This window comes from Trifolium pratense, linkage group LG7 (genome assembly GCF_020283565.1).
Source record: "Trifolium pratense cultivar HEN17-A07 linkage group LG7, ARS_RC_1.1, whole genome shotgun sequence".
Classification (NCBI taxonomy): domain Eukaryota; kingdom Viridiplantae; phylum Streptophyta; class Magnoliopsida; order Fabales; family Fabaceae; genus Trifolium; species Trifolium pratense.
Window position 1 is genome coordinate 56288865 of NC_060065.1, and position 13899 is coordinate 56302763.

The following is a 13899-nucleotide window of genomic DNA, read 5'->3' on the forward strand; positions in this document are numbered from 1 at the left end:
AACTATTAATAAAAAAAATAGATGTATAAAAAATTTAAAATAACTTTAACATAAGTTAGAAGAATAGAAAATACGGACCACACAAACGGGCACGGTGGCCACTAGTAATTTATAAAGTGATAAAAAAAATAATTAATTATATTAAAAAAGGGTTAAATTAACGGCCAACCTGCGAATCAGGCAATTTAATCCGTCTAACCCATGATTTTAACGGTTCAACCCACATGCACAAAAATATAAACGAACAAAAAAAAAGGGTCAGCCCGCAAAAATTGACCCGTATTCCCAGCTGGACATTATACTCCCTCTGTCTCAAAATAATTGTCACTTTAGGAATAAAATTTTATCTCAAAATAATTGTCATTCTCACTTTTCAATAATACTTTCTAATTGTACCCTAATAATTACTTATGCATTATTCTCAAGAAAGCAAACCTATAATTTATAGGGGTAATTTAGTAAAAATATTATTTCTTTTAACAACATCGTTACATTTCTTAATAAGTGTATAACAACCTTGAAGTTTTTTGAGATCGGGGAATATTAGCTAAATAAATATTGTTAGAATTTTAATATAGGGAACGTTAAATTTATTTTTTTGATAAAGTAAAAGTAGAATTTTTAATCGTAGAGAATCTAAGCTTGTTCAACAATAAAAAAAAGGAGAATGTTAACATGTGCATATATGACACATGTTAAGGTAGTAAAAATAGAAATTATGCCTTAAAATTTGTGCATTTTAACTTTTTAAGCATTAAATGTCTTATATTATTAAATGTTAAATTTCTATATTAAGATACCTTATCATCATGTGCCCTATATGCACATGTTAACAAGAACCATAAAAAAATTGTATAGAATCTAAATCTAAAAAATAGGATTATATAAAGGGTCTTGTTAACATGTGCCCTTAGAGCACATGTTAAGATATATCAAAATAGAAATTCATCATTTAATGATACAAGAAATTTAATGCTTCAAAAGTCAAAATGCACAAATTAGCATTTAATAATTTCTATTTTTGCTTCCTTAACATGTGCCTTAAGGGCACAAGTTAACATTCTCCTTATATAAATCTAAAAATATATAAAAAAAAACCGCAAACAAAGTTAAGGAATCTGTTTCTCACACTTGCTCGCTCGCCGTCTCTCTCACCAAAACCAAACAACGATCGATCACTGAACACATCACGGTTCAATCAAGTACTTTTCTATCCTTTTTTACACAATTAATGTCTAATTTAAATTCTCAATCTTTGTTATCTGTATTACGTTATGAGTTGTGTTCTCTGTATTTTTAATTCTCAATCTTTGTTCTCTGTATTAAGTTATGAGATTAGCATTGTTGTGTTCTTGCTTTGCATATATGTGGTTTGGCTGTGTCTTCAAGACAACATAATTTCTTACTTGCTTATTAAAAAAAAAACATAATTTCTTTCTTTCATTCTTATCTTCTATTTTTGTTGTGCAATTGTTGTATTGTATTGTCATGTTGTTTGCACTTAAACCTTTGTGTTCTCTGTCTCTATCTTTGAGCTAATACTTCTGCTTGTTCTGTTATCAATTTACTTTAGCCATTTATTTAAGAAAATAAAAATAGATTCTATTATATATAAATGTGGTTTTTGGAAGATATTATTATATGAATATAATATGTAGACTTTATGAAATATTTGTGTATGTATTATTAGGTCACGAAAGGTGTCTTTTACTAGTATAAGGAAGGTTGAGTTGTTCATAAGCAAGCATTGTGGTGTGCGGAAAATGAAAAGACAAAAGAAAAGTGAAACAGACAGACTCAGTGACTTACCCGACCACCTTCTTCTACATATAATTGAATTCATGATCACAAAATATGCCGTTCAAACTTGTGTTTTGTCTAAAAGATGGAAAAACCTTTGGAAAAGTCTCACTAATATCAAGTTGTTGTATCACTTTGATCGATACAATGGTGATATCTTGGTCAATAAGATTGTATCCCATATTCTATCTAGTCGTGACAACTTTGTTCCTCTTCATAGCATATCATATGTGAATGGATGTAGGATTTGGCATGATGTATTTCCCTTTAAAACTAATATTCTCGCAGAGATAATGGAATATGCTGCGTCGCATAATGTGCAACAACTAGAAATCGATACTCAAACAGACCACATAAGAAATCTTGAGTTGCCCCCTTCCATTTTTAATTGTGATTCTTTGACATCTCTTACTCTTTCCCTGAGGGATGTATATAAATCTAATACCAAAATGTTCCCAAAATCTTTCAACTTACCGGCATTGAAAACTTTAAAACTTGTGTGTTTCACTTTCTTTACTGGTGACAATGGCTATGCCGAGCCCTTTTCGACATGTAATATGTTGAGTAAGTTGGTCATTTATACTTGTAATTTACAAGATGATGCGCAAGGCCTTTGCATATCCAATTCTAAACTTTCTAATTTGGCCATAGGCACATCTAATTCTCATTCCAACATTCACAAACTCATACTTTCTACTCCAAAACTTACTTCTCTCACTATCGACGGCATTCCTCCTATTTTCCCAGCCCCTTCTACATGCAATTTAACTTTGTTCGAAGAACTCAAATTTGATTGTTTGGACGGGGATACTATGGGAGAAGATATCTTCATTAGTTGGTTGCATTTGCTTGCTAAAATCAAGATAATAACTCTCAGTTTCAAAATCCTTAAATTAATGGTTAATGTAAGTTACTTTAGTATCTTTTGTTGTCTTCATATTTTTTATGTATTTATTTGAATGTATAGCATTCACTCTAATTTAATTATATATATGCAGATTCTGAAAAATAATAGTTCAATGAGAGCTCAACTTCCTAGTTTTGTTAAATTGAAGTCATTGAAAGTGGAAGCTTACCCATGGAAATGTGACGAGAGAATAAGAGAAATGGTATCATTTCTACTTCAAAATTCTCCACCACCTGCCACCTTCCTATCAGTAAAAAAAGATAAAAATGTGACCAGATTAAAAGAATTTTCTCTTAATAATTATCACCATCAAAGATAGTACTACTTTTTCTTCCATCTTCTTCTACGTTTTCGCTGTTGTTGGGGTTAATTGCAATGTAAGTTCCATATTGCTTAGAGAAGTGAAGCAAGGGGAAGCTATATATAGAGATCTCAAATTCCTTGTTTCAATACACCAAGCAGTAGCACTTGTAAACACTTTATGTTTATATTTGTGTCTTTATTTTCTTCTCTTATGCTCTTGTTTTAGAGTATTGTGAGATGTAGTTCAAATATTTACTATGGACTTTGGAGAGTGTAGGTGTACCGGGGTCATGGGCTGATTAAAAGTGAAGTCTATGTGTTGTAACAATTTTCTTATAGTGTTTATTATCTGGTAGTCAGTTTTGACAACTATCGTGATTTTAGAGTTTCCACGTTATATTTTTGTGTTGTGATTGCATTCTTTTATTTTCTATATGCCTGTTTTACCCAGCATGCCCACCATCTCTTTTTCTTCTTCTTCATATTCTTTTTCTTCAATGTGAATTATGATGCCAACAACGGAGCTTCTTCTTCAACCATTGCGATATCATCACCATCGAAACCTTCGGTTCAGAACCCTAAACCGATCATCAAGGACATATTTTGATTGAATTGTTGGTATGATTATGAAATACTTATGTACTAACTATTTGCAGTATTGAAACAATTTAATTTGAGGTCTAAATAATTTGTTAATGTTTCAAATGAACCTAGGATAGGTTGTTGCTTGTTTCAAACAAACCTCTTTTGTTTGCTTCGCTCTCCTCCCTCAACTAAGGCCAGAAAAGATAAAGATTTCAGTTTGAATCTAAAGCCCTACTATGGGCTTGAAAGACATCTTTCTTGAATTACCTAACTTCATAGAAACTTAATTCATTCATGTTATTTGAAATTAAACTAATTAAAACAGAAAGTTACAATCAAAGAATCATAAGTAAGGGGCGATGTTCAATTATTTCTCCACAATAGAAAGTGTTCAATCAAAGAATCAGACTTGAAAAGTAACCAAAGTGACTAACGAAGGAAACAGTATTTTCAAAATATTATGAAAGTGTACTATCAATCTCATTCATTAAAACCAATCTTACTTCATTTCATTTATGATCAATCTTTTATTGAAGTATTTTATCAAACACAAAATAAGCATTGTACCATAAGGTACAACAACAAAATCAAAAAACCACAATACAAAAAAATTGCTTCAATTAGGCTAATCGATCATATCAGACTTTTAAAAAGTCAGATTAAATCCTAAAAAATAAACCTATGACGGACCACATACCATGATCAAGTCTTTGATTTTTTGACAGGTCAAATTTAAGCTTGATAAAGTCTACCTTGACCTATCATATTCCCAACCCTAATAGTAAGTTGTAACACTTCAAATCCCTAATATATAAATTTACATGCAATCTAAGACTAAATAAAAGAGGAGAAGAATAAGCCCGATGTGTTGGTGTTTCAATGTGAAGGTAAAAAGAAGAATTTTATGTTGTCTTTTTATATTTTGGGATTAAAATTTTTTTTAAAAGAAAAATATAGTATTGAATTTGGACTTGTGGGCTAAATTATAATTTATAAAGTGATAAAATAATGTAATTAATTATGATTTTTGCTTTTCAGACCCCCCTAAGTTACTCGTAGGCCCCATCGTCACCATTTTGCCCTTGTAAAGGATTTCGGCATTTACAATTCGAAATAGCAAACCTTCGTAATGTAAACTAGTGGGTCAGACAAGCGCTTTTCGTGTCTGCCTGTGTCTAACTTATGTCCAATTAAAAAATATAAGTCTAGTTATGGTGAATTTGTTAATAAAAAATTTTTGCTGCTAAAAAAAAAGTGTCTTATGTTATGATGAGTTTGTTAATAAAGATATAGATATAGATTCATGTATCCTCACTATATATAATATAGATATAGATATAGATTACGAAACCATAATTCATGTATCCACACCAAAACTCATAATTCATGTATCCTCACTATATATAATATAGATATAGATATAGATATAGATTACGAAACCATATGTTACAAATCACCCACACTACTAGAAAACTCGCCTTTAGCGACCGATTTAGAGACTGATTTTCATCAAAATCGGTCTCTAAATCCATTAGCGACCGAATTAGCGACCATCTAAAATCAGCATCAACGACCCTGGTCGCTGATCAGTTGTGACCAGATCAGCGACCGATTCTGTAGCGACCGTATTAGCGACCCATATAGGAGACCGAAATAGTGACCGAAATCAGAGACTGCTTAGAGACTGATTTTGCGACAACGGTTGCGACGAATTGTCCGACACTATAGCGACTGATTTAGTGACTGATTATAGCGACCGATGTAGTGACCGATTTTAAAATAACTTCTCTGCTCATTGCGACCGATTTAGCGACGCTGTGTGAAAAATTCGGTCTCTATTTCAGTCTCTAATGATTTTTTTGTTAATTATTATTATTATTATTGATTTACAATATCAGGAAAGCAATTTTTGGATTCGAATTTAATATCTGAAACTATTTCATACACACCAAACAATTAAAATGCACACAACAATATGAACATAATATAAATATCATAAATAAAAAATTATGATACATAAAAAGAATCTATCATTACATTAAATCCATACCTAGACTAACTTTGCATAATATTAAGCACTTTATGCCTAACTAATTTTTTTTGTGTGTCTATAGTCGGTATTACAAATAAATCTCCTATAAATATATGTATTGATCGTTCTAGAGGCTGTAATCCATATGCTCCATGATATACATTCTTGGTACAATGACCTGCACAAAAGTTAAGTCATTCAACAAGTTAATTTTTAATCAATAACAATACAAATTGGTTCCTACCCATTGCACTTGAATGCAAGAGAATGAACTTTTCTTATGATAAAGGGTAATAAAACCACCTTCATTATTGAATGGTACCTTCCTATCAAATGACTTTAGATCCCTTGAAAGTTGTTTGACTTTATTACTGCCTCTTATGAGCAAGAACTTTCCAATACAAAACAAATAAAAAAAATTATCACGCTAATTGCCTATGCAAACCAATATTAAGTGGAAGCTTAGGTTAACATATCTCCTGTAGCTTCTTTTTTTTAACAGCTCAATAGTATTATTAAATAGCTCTCAATGAATAATACTTTATTCTAATACAATAAAAATTTAAACAGTTTTCTGTTACCCTGTTTTTGTTCTTCACTTATCATATCATCATCTTTCTATTTTAGTAACTCAATACATAAGGAAAAAAACAATTTCTCCCAATTGCTAAGAGAAGAGATATAAAACTAATTAAATGACAGATAAAGCAAAAAAACTTTAATTTCACATACCGTTTGATGGTTCACGATATTACCTTTAGGAATTTTGGCAGCATCTTTAACAAGCTCCGTCCCAACACACGTCATGCCAGAAGATAGAATAAAGTAAACACATATTTTCAGAAAATTTGTAACTCCTTTCTGAATCTACAATAAACCAAAAGATAGAATAGAGTAAAAATAGTAACATATAAACTTGTAGCAAAGACAACACATGAACAAGAGTATGTAAAAATTAAATACCTCGAAGGGAGAGAAAGTCATAACAATTGTTTTATTACGCGCATTAGCATTACGTCCTCTAGACGCCATAGTCTTTATTTTGGCTTTAACGTGGAAATGAACCATTACTGATAAAACTCATCAAAGAAGACATCTATACCTGAGATGCCATATAAATGAAGAATTCTACACAGTACGTAATCATCTTTTATGTATGATAATGACCTGAGAAAACAACATAAGAATCTCTGAACTTGTGTAAAATCACCTATAACATGTTGGTATATTAATCATTGGAGGAAAACAAAAATCATTAGATTTCTAGAGTTGAAAAGTGCCAATTCTTTTTGGTTATAAGGCATCTGTGTCAAATCTTACATCTAAAGGGGAAGTACCTAGCGTGGCCTACCACAATTCAGTATCAGATTCAAGTGTATCCATCAGATTTCAAATCCGTTTTCTAGATCAACAAAATATTATTATACTTGGTTTCAGCAATTGAAGTGGAAAGTAGTGTCTTACTGATATCACAAAAGAGAGATTTGAACAAGAATTGAATATTTTACTACCAGAGAAGCAATGATAATTAGATTAGAAGAACTTAATAAGTCTTGTTTATGTAATTAGCATGAAGTTGAAAAAGCTAATTATACAGAATTCTTTAGCCACTTCCAATTAAATTTATTCCTCTTTTATTGGTATGCATTCAATTAATGCACAAACTCTAGCTATAAATTAAGGAATGACCATTGAGTAATACATGAGATTCTTTGAAAAAAGATAAGGAATGGTGAAAATGTATAAAGATTTTATTGTGTATATATTATTTATTATGTGTATATGATTTGCATATGTACTAATTACAAAACCGAATAATAGCACACCATTTGGACTGATAGCAGGCTGAAAGCAAACACAAAATACCAAAAAAAACAGATCAACTTCTAAATTGCAATGAATTTACAAACAATCACATAATGGAAAAATTCATGGAAATGGTGAATAGAAGTATGCAATAAATACCTTATGAAAGTGATGCATCAATAACTTGTGTTATTCAATATACCAAATGATTTAACTTATTCTTTTCTGCATCATTGAATCTAACACTGCTTTTTTTTTCTTCCATCCTTAATGCAGTTATGTGTATGAGAGTAACTGTTGGGGCAGGAGATTACAATCCAACTTAAAATCATTACCATCCAATCTCAAAGTATGGCCGGGATTACTATATGTTAATTCTTTATTGACTGATACATGCAAGTTTTTAGCATGATTGGTCTCTTTTGTAAAACATTCTTGACAGTACTCTTGAAAACAAGCACAAACCACTTGTACGTTTTGAAGGAATTAAGGAAAATTTAGGACAAAGTATATAATCCTAATCTTCCTTGGGAGAATGGATATTATAATGAGTCAAACACATTGCTTTTGGATGACTCCCTACAAGTAACTGCTAAATCCTGTAAATAAACTAACTCTTTCTTTATATTTATCATGCTTATTTTCAGCTATTATATATAGTGACATGTTCTAACTTATGTTTAATGTTTTCATTAATTGTTGCAGCCCTACAAATCAATTTTTCCTCATGCATTCAATTATGAAAATTAGAATCACAATTCATTAGATATGGTACAAAATGACTTTCATATTTCTAAAGTCATAAGGTTTTGTTTGATTTTGTTCCTTTTCTATTGGTCTTTTGTCTATTTAACACTATTTTGTATAGCTTTCTTTTAGCTTTTAGCTTGAATCTCATCTTTTAAATATAAGTAAACATAATTTATAGTAACATCAGCACTGGTATTTGGATATAATAGGTGAATGAGAGGTTATGGAAACGTGTTGGTAGTTAGTGGCTCAATGTATAATATTTGGATAGTTACTATCCAAATAAGCATCAATAAAGGGCACTACTGAGCGAACAAATCAGCACTAGTAGAAGACAACCAAAATACTTGAAAAGGTTAGATGTGATTCAAAAATCTCAAGGAAACAATCAGCAAGGAATCGAACCGGTCTAACAGACCAACCAAACATCACACCAGAAAAAAAAAATCAAACAAAATATACCTAAGAAAATCAAAGATTCAAAGATCTTCACAAACCACAAATTCTAAAAAATTCCCACAAACCCTAAAAAATAAAGAACATAAACAAAAAACCCAAAAAGAAAGATAAGAAATCATAGCAGAAGAAAATAAGAACGAGGGATTTGAGAGAGAAAGATAAAGGTACCGAGTCAATGCAGAAACGAAGAGAATGATTGAGCAGGGCGAACAACTTGAAGAATCAGCGAGAGATGCGTTCACAATTGAGAGTCGATAGGTTAGGAATTACGTGAGTTGAGAGAGATCGAGTGGAAAAGATCGTATTCAGAGATGTTCATTTGAGCTTAGGGTTTTATTTTCTTGTTCCCCTTTTAAATTTGAGTTCTTAAAATATATCAATGTTTGTTTCTAGTTCATATTGTTTTTTATTTTTGGTAAGGTTTGTAGTTCATATTGTTAATTGTTAATGTTTAATATCTAAAAATATATAAAAAAATACAGATAATTAGTATTTAAAAAAAAATAATTGTTTGCGTCGGATCGGCTGGTCGCTCATAATCGGTCTCCAATTCGGTCTCTATAATCACATAGCGACTGATTTAGCGACCGAATATTTTTTGACTTTTACACTCAAAATTTTGGTCTCTAATTCGGTCTCTACAGCGACCGAAACATTGGTCACTAATTATTGGTCTCTAATTCAGTCTCTATAATTACGTAGTGACCGATTTAGCGACTGAATATTTTTTGACTTTGATGCTCGAAATTTTGGTCTCTAATTCGGTCTCTATAGCGACCAAATTATTTCGGTCGCTAAATTGGTCTCTAAAACCGAATTTTCTAGTAGTGCCACTTCTGTTATCACACAACAACAAGATACTTCATCATCATCATCATCATCATCATCATCATCATCATCAGTTTCAATTTCTCCTCCTCCCAACTTGAAGTCACTATTTCGGAAGCTGTGAAACGAACTCAAGCGATTTGGAACCTACGAAACAAAATTAGGCGTTTTCATGAGTAATTCGGAACCTATGAAACGAAATTAGGCGTTTTCATGAGTAATTCGGAACCTACGAAACGAAATCAGGTGCTTTCGGAAGTTAGGATCCGAATATACTTAAATTAGGCGTTTTTGTGATTGAGATACTCTTTAAGTGATTCTTTCGTATTGTAATATGGACAACAATTCATATTGTAATCAAAATTTCAAAGCATGTGTGATAGGGATAGCTAACAAGTTTACTCGCTCTTTGGTCTTCGTTTGCATTCGAAGACAAAAAGTGTGATATGAAGATGTATTTTCGGTTCCTACAATAGGAAACAAAATTTAATTTGGATAGTAGAATCCAAACTAAAATTAGGGGCATTTTGAGATTTGTGGGGTTCTGAAAGTGATTAAGGGGGCCTAAAAAGCAATTTTCATTAATTATGTAAAAAAACGGGTTAAACATGCCAACATGCGAATCCGGTGATTTAATCCGCCAAACCCACGATTTTAACAGTTCAACTTCAATCTACATGAAGAAAAATATAAACGAACAAAAAAATAGTTTTAAGTCCACGCAGATGTTTGTCAAAAAAAAAAAGTCCACGCAGATGTCGGGCTAAACTGGTCAGCCCACAGACATTGACCTGAATTTCCAGTTGTACGGTATATTAGCTAAATAAATTTGGTTAGATTTTTTTTTGGTCAATAGTTAGAATTTTAATACAGGGAATGTTAATATATATATATATATATATATATATATATATATATATATATATATATATAAATAAAATAAGAGTAGATTTTTAATCGTGGAGAATCTAAATCCAAAAAATTGGATTATATAAGTAAAAAGAAAAAATTCACCCACCGACCCTATATAAATAAGGGTTATGCTTGTACAAAAAAAAAAATTATGCTAAACGGTACCTGGTGCACTGTTTAACATTTGCCTATAAATAAATCTAAAAAAAATAATAATAAACTGTTTACTTTACCCTACAAAAAAATTGGAATCTGTTTCTCACACTTGCTCGCTGCCGTCTCTCTCACCAAAACCAAACAACGATCGATCACTGAATACACCACGGTTCAATCAAGTACTTTTCTATCCTTTTTTACACAATTAATGTCAAATTTAAATTATCAATCTTTGTTATCTGTATTAAGTTATGAGATTAGCTCTGTTTTTTCCAGCAATATAAGATTACATTGTTGTGTTCTTGCTTTGCATATATGTGATTTGGTTGTGTCTTCAAGTCAACATATATAATTTCTTTCTTTCATTGTTATCTTTTATTTTTGTTGTGCAATTGTTGTATTGTATTGTCATGTTGTTTGAACTTAAAACTTTGTGTTCTCTGTCTCTATCTTTGAGCTAATACTGCTGCTTGCAATTGTTGTATTGTATTGTGATGTTGTTTGCACTTAAATCATGTAATTTTTGGAAGATATGATTATATTATATGGATATATACTAAGCAGTGACTTTATGAAACATTTGTGTATTTGTTAGGTCACCAAAGAATAGTGGTGCGGAAAATGAAAAGACAAAAGAAAAGCGAAATAGACAGACTCAGTGACTTACCGGATCATCTCCTTTTGCATATAATGCAATTTATGATTGCAAAACATTGTGTCCAGACTTGTGTTTTGTCTAAAAGATGGAAAAACCTTTGGAAATGTCTCACTAATATCAAGTTATTTGATCCATACAAGGGTGTTATCTACGATGAGTTTGTATCCCAGTTTCTATCTTGTCGTGACAACTCTGTTCCCCTTCATAGCATATCATATAAGAATGATGAAATTCTCCCTAAAACTACTAATATTCTTGTAGAGATCATGGAATATGCTGCGTCGCATAACGTGCAACAACTAGAAATTCAAACAGACCACATAAGAAATCTTGAGTTGCCCCCTTCCATTTTTAATTGCGATTCTTTGACATCTCTTACTCTTTTCTTGCGGGGTGTATCTAAATCCACTACCAAAATGTTTCCAAAATCTTTGAACTTGCCGGCATTGAAAACTTTAACACTTGTGCATTTCACTTTCTTTACTAGTGACAATGGCTATGCTGAGCCGTTTTCAACATGTAATATGTTGAACGAGTTGGTCATTTTTGATTGTAAATTACAAGATGATGCTCAAGGCGTCCTTTGCATATCGAATTCTAAACTTTCTATTTTGGCCATAGGTACTATGAATCGTCGTCATTCCAACATTCACAAAGTTATACTTTGTACTCCAAAACTTAAATCTCTCACTATGATGGGGATTCCTCCTATTTTCCCAGCCCCTTCTACATGCAGTTTAACAAATTTGTTGGAAGAACTAAATTTTGATTGTAGTTATGGGTCTATGGGAGAAGATATCTTGATTAGTTGGTTGCATTTGATTGCTAAAGTCAAGATAATGACTCTCAGTTACAAATTCCTTAAATTAATGGTTAATGTAAGTAAGTTATTTTAATTAGTATCTTTTGTCGTCTTCATATTTTTAATTTATGTATAGAATTCACTCTTCTAATTTAATTATATAATATATATGCAGATTCTGAAAAATAATAGTTCAATGAGAGCTCAACTTCCTAGTTTTGTTAAATTGAAGTCATTGAAAGTGGATGCTAATTACCCATGGAAATGTAATAAGAGAATAAGAGAAATGGTATCATATCTACTTCAAAATTCTCCACCACCTGCCACCTTTGATATCAGTAAGTATTTTTTCCATCTTCTTCTACGTTTTCGCCGTCGTCTGTCATCTCTTTTTTTTTTTTCTTCAAAATTGAATATGAGGGATAAAAATTCCTAAATTGTGAATGCAGTAAGCCTCCTGAACGGAATATATAAAGTGTACAAACAAACAACTGAGGCACACTAGTATACGTGAAAGAGAAGAAGAGATTTGTTACTGGTGATAATATAAAGGTGTATTTAACAAACATTATATGTTGAAATTTGAGGATGTTGTTTTTATAAGAAAGATACAATTTAACGCTTCTAAATATTCTGTTGTACATTTTAGTCTCATCAATTGAAATTAATTAGTGCTTCAGTTTTTTATAAGAGATGTCACATCTATTGTAATATGACAAAGATGTTAAATATGACTATGTCACATCAGTAGAGACATGAAACTGATGTGAAAAACACAATTTATTTTGAAAAAATAAAAATACGATATCACATCAGTGAAATAAATAAACCAATGTGAAAAGGTGTTATTACCATTTCACTTGTGTGTTCTCATCGATTCTGAAACCGTTGTAAAAACTCACTTTATCCATGTGAATCCCATCAGTTCACATCACTACGTTGATCGGTGCACATATTTATAGTTGGTATAATATGATCATGATGAATATTACGGCTATAGTAGCTACTAGCTAGCCATTCGTTTATTCAATATAACTAATTGCAAATTTTACAATCAAGACTTTGCATTATGTTGCCTAGCTACGGGGTACGGAATATCGGTACGCGGTACGATATTTTTAAAAAATTTAAGGTACGGGTATGTTAATATAAAATATTAGAAAAAATATTTTTAAGTGAATTATTTTCATCATGCTTTGAAGATTTAATTTTTTTTGGTCCACCGTCTCAACTATTTTCATAAAATATGAGAGACAATTGAAATATAATAAAAAATTATAATATTTTAAGAGATTTTTCAACGGTCAATATGTTTTTTCCGTATTCATCATCATAAATCAACCAAATAAAAATAGGTATGGAATCGGTGTGTACCATACGAGTACCATGGAGTATCCAATACTGGTATGTACCATGTACATAGTTTGCATGCTTGTTTGATCAAAAGCGTTATTTTCTCACTCAATCATCTCTATAATATTTTTTTTTTGTTACAAGGAGGGAAAGAAAAGGGAAAATAAACAACAAACAATTTATTCGGATGTAGAAAGTGGTAGGGTGCTTGCGGTGTTATTCTGGTAATTTCATAGGACGCATCCCAGAATCAGTAGGGTGATAAAATTAATTCTCATTTGTTATTTAGGGGACTTATTATATTTGGGTTTAGATTTTTTGGTACATTATTTGTGTTTAGACTTTATATATACTAGCTAGCTTGCAGAGAGGCACTCTCGTGCCCTTCTGTCCTTCTATTGCTCTAACGTGCGTAAATTATTAAATTATGAGTTGAGATCAGTTTCATTGGGTTATCCTTCTTTTCCTCCAGTCTATTGCTCAGATAGTGACATGTGGCAAAAAAATATTTCAATGGTCTAGATTAAAAAAATAGAACAAGGAAATTA

The 13899-nt window shown here is 31.3% G+C and overlaps 3 protein-coding genes across 7 annotated transcripts; 2 read left to right on the forward strand and 1 right to left on the reverse strand.

Moving 5' to 3' along the window:
* Positions 1-1763: 1763 nt before the first annotated feature.
* Positions 1764-3617, forward strand: LOC123896681 (F-box/LRR-repeat protein At3g26922-like). Its single transcript, XM_045947043.1, has 3 exons — positions 1764-2705; positions 2799-2909; positions 3462-3617. The coding sequence occupies exons 1-3, from the start codon at positions 1764-1766 to the stop codon at positions 3615-3617; spliced, it is 1209 nt and encodes a 402-aa protein (XP_045802999.1).
* A 1960-nt stretch (positions 3618-5577) lies between these two features.
* On the reverse strand, positions 5578-9463 carry LOC123894131. 5 transcript variants are annotated; one of them, XR_006803638.1, is made up of 4 exons: positions 6591-9463; positions 6383-6494; positions 5931-6018; positions 5578-5805 (listed from the first exon to the last, which is right to left on the reverse strand). XR_006803638.1 is itself a non-coding variant. In XM_045944030.1 (4 exons), exons 1-4 carry the CDS (start codon positions 6693-6695, stop codon positions 5755-5757), a joined length of 360 nt encoding a protein of 119 aa, XP_045799986.1. In that variant the 5' UTR covers positions 6696-9462; the 3' UTR covers positions 5578-5754. The 5 variants fall into 5 exon arrangements, 2 of the variants coding, with proteins under 2 accessions (XP_045799986.1, XP_045799985.1); XR_006803637.1 differs by having other exon boundaries at positions 5950-6018; positions 6591-9462; XM_045944030.1 differs by having other exon boundaries at positions 5950-6018; positions 6360-6494; positions 6591-9462.
* A 1147-nt stretch (positions 9464-10610) lies between these two features.
* On the forward strand, positions 10611-12709 carry LOC123894132 (F-box protein At4g09920-like). Its single transcript, XM_045944031.1, has 4 exons — positions 10611-10717; positions 11134-12074; positions 12174-12336; positions 12448-12709. The coding sequence occupies exons 2-4, from the start codon at positions 11160-11162 to the stop codon at positions 12501-12503; spliced, it is 1134 nt and encodes a 377-aa protein (XP_045799987.1). The 5' UTR covers positions 10611-10717; positions 11134-11159; the 3' UTR covers positions 12504-12709.
* The last annotated feature ends 1190 nt before the right edge of the window (positions 12710-13899 follow it).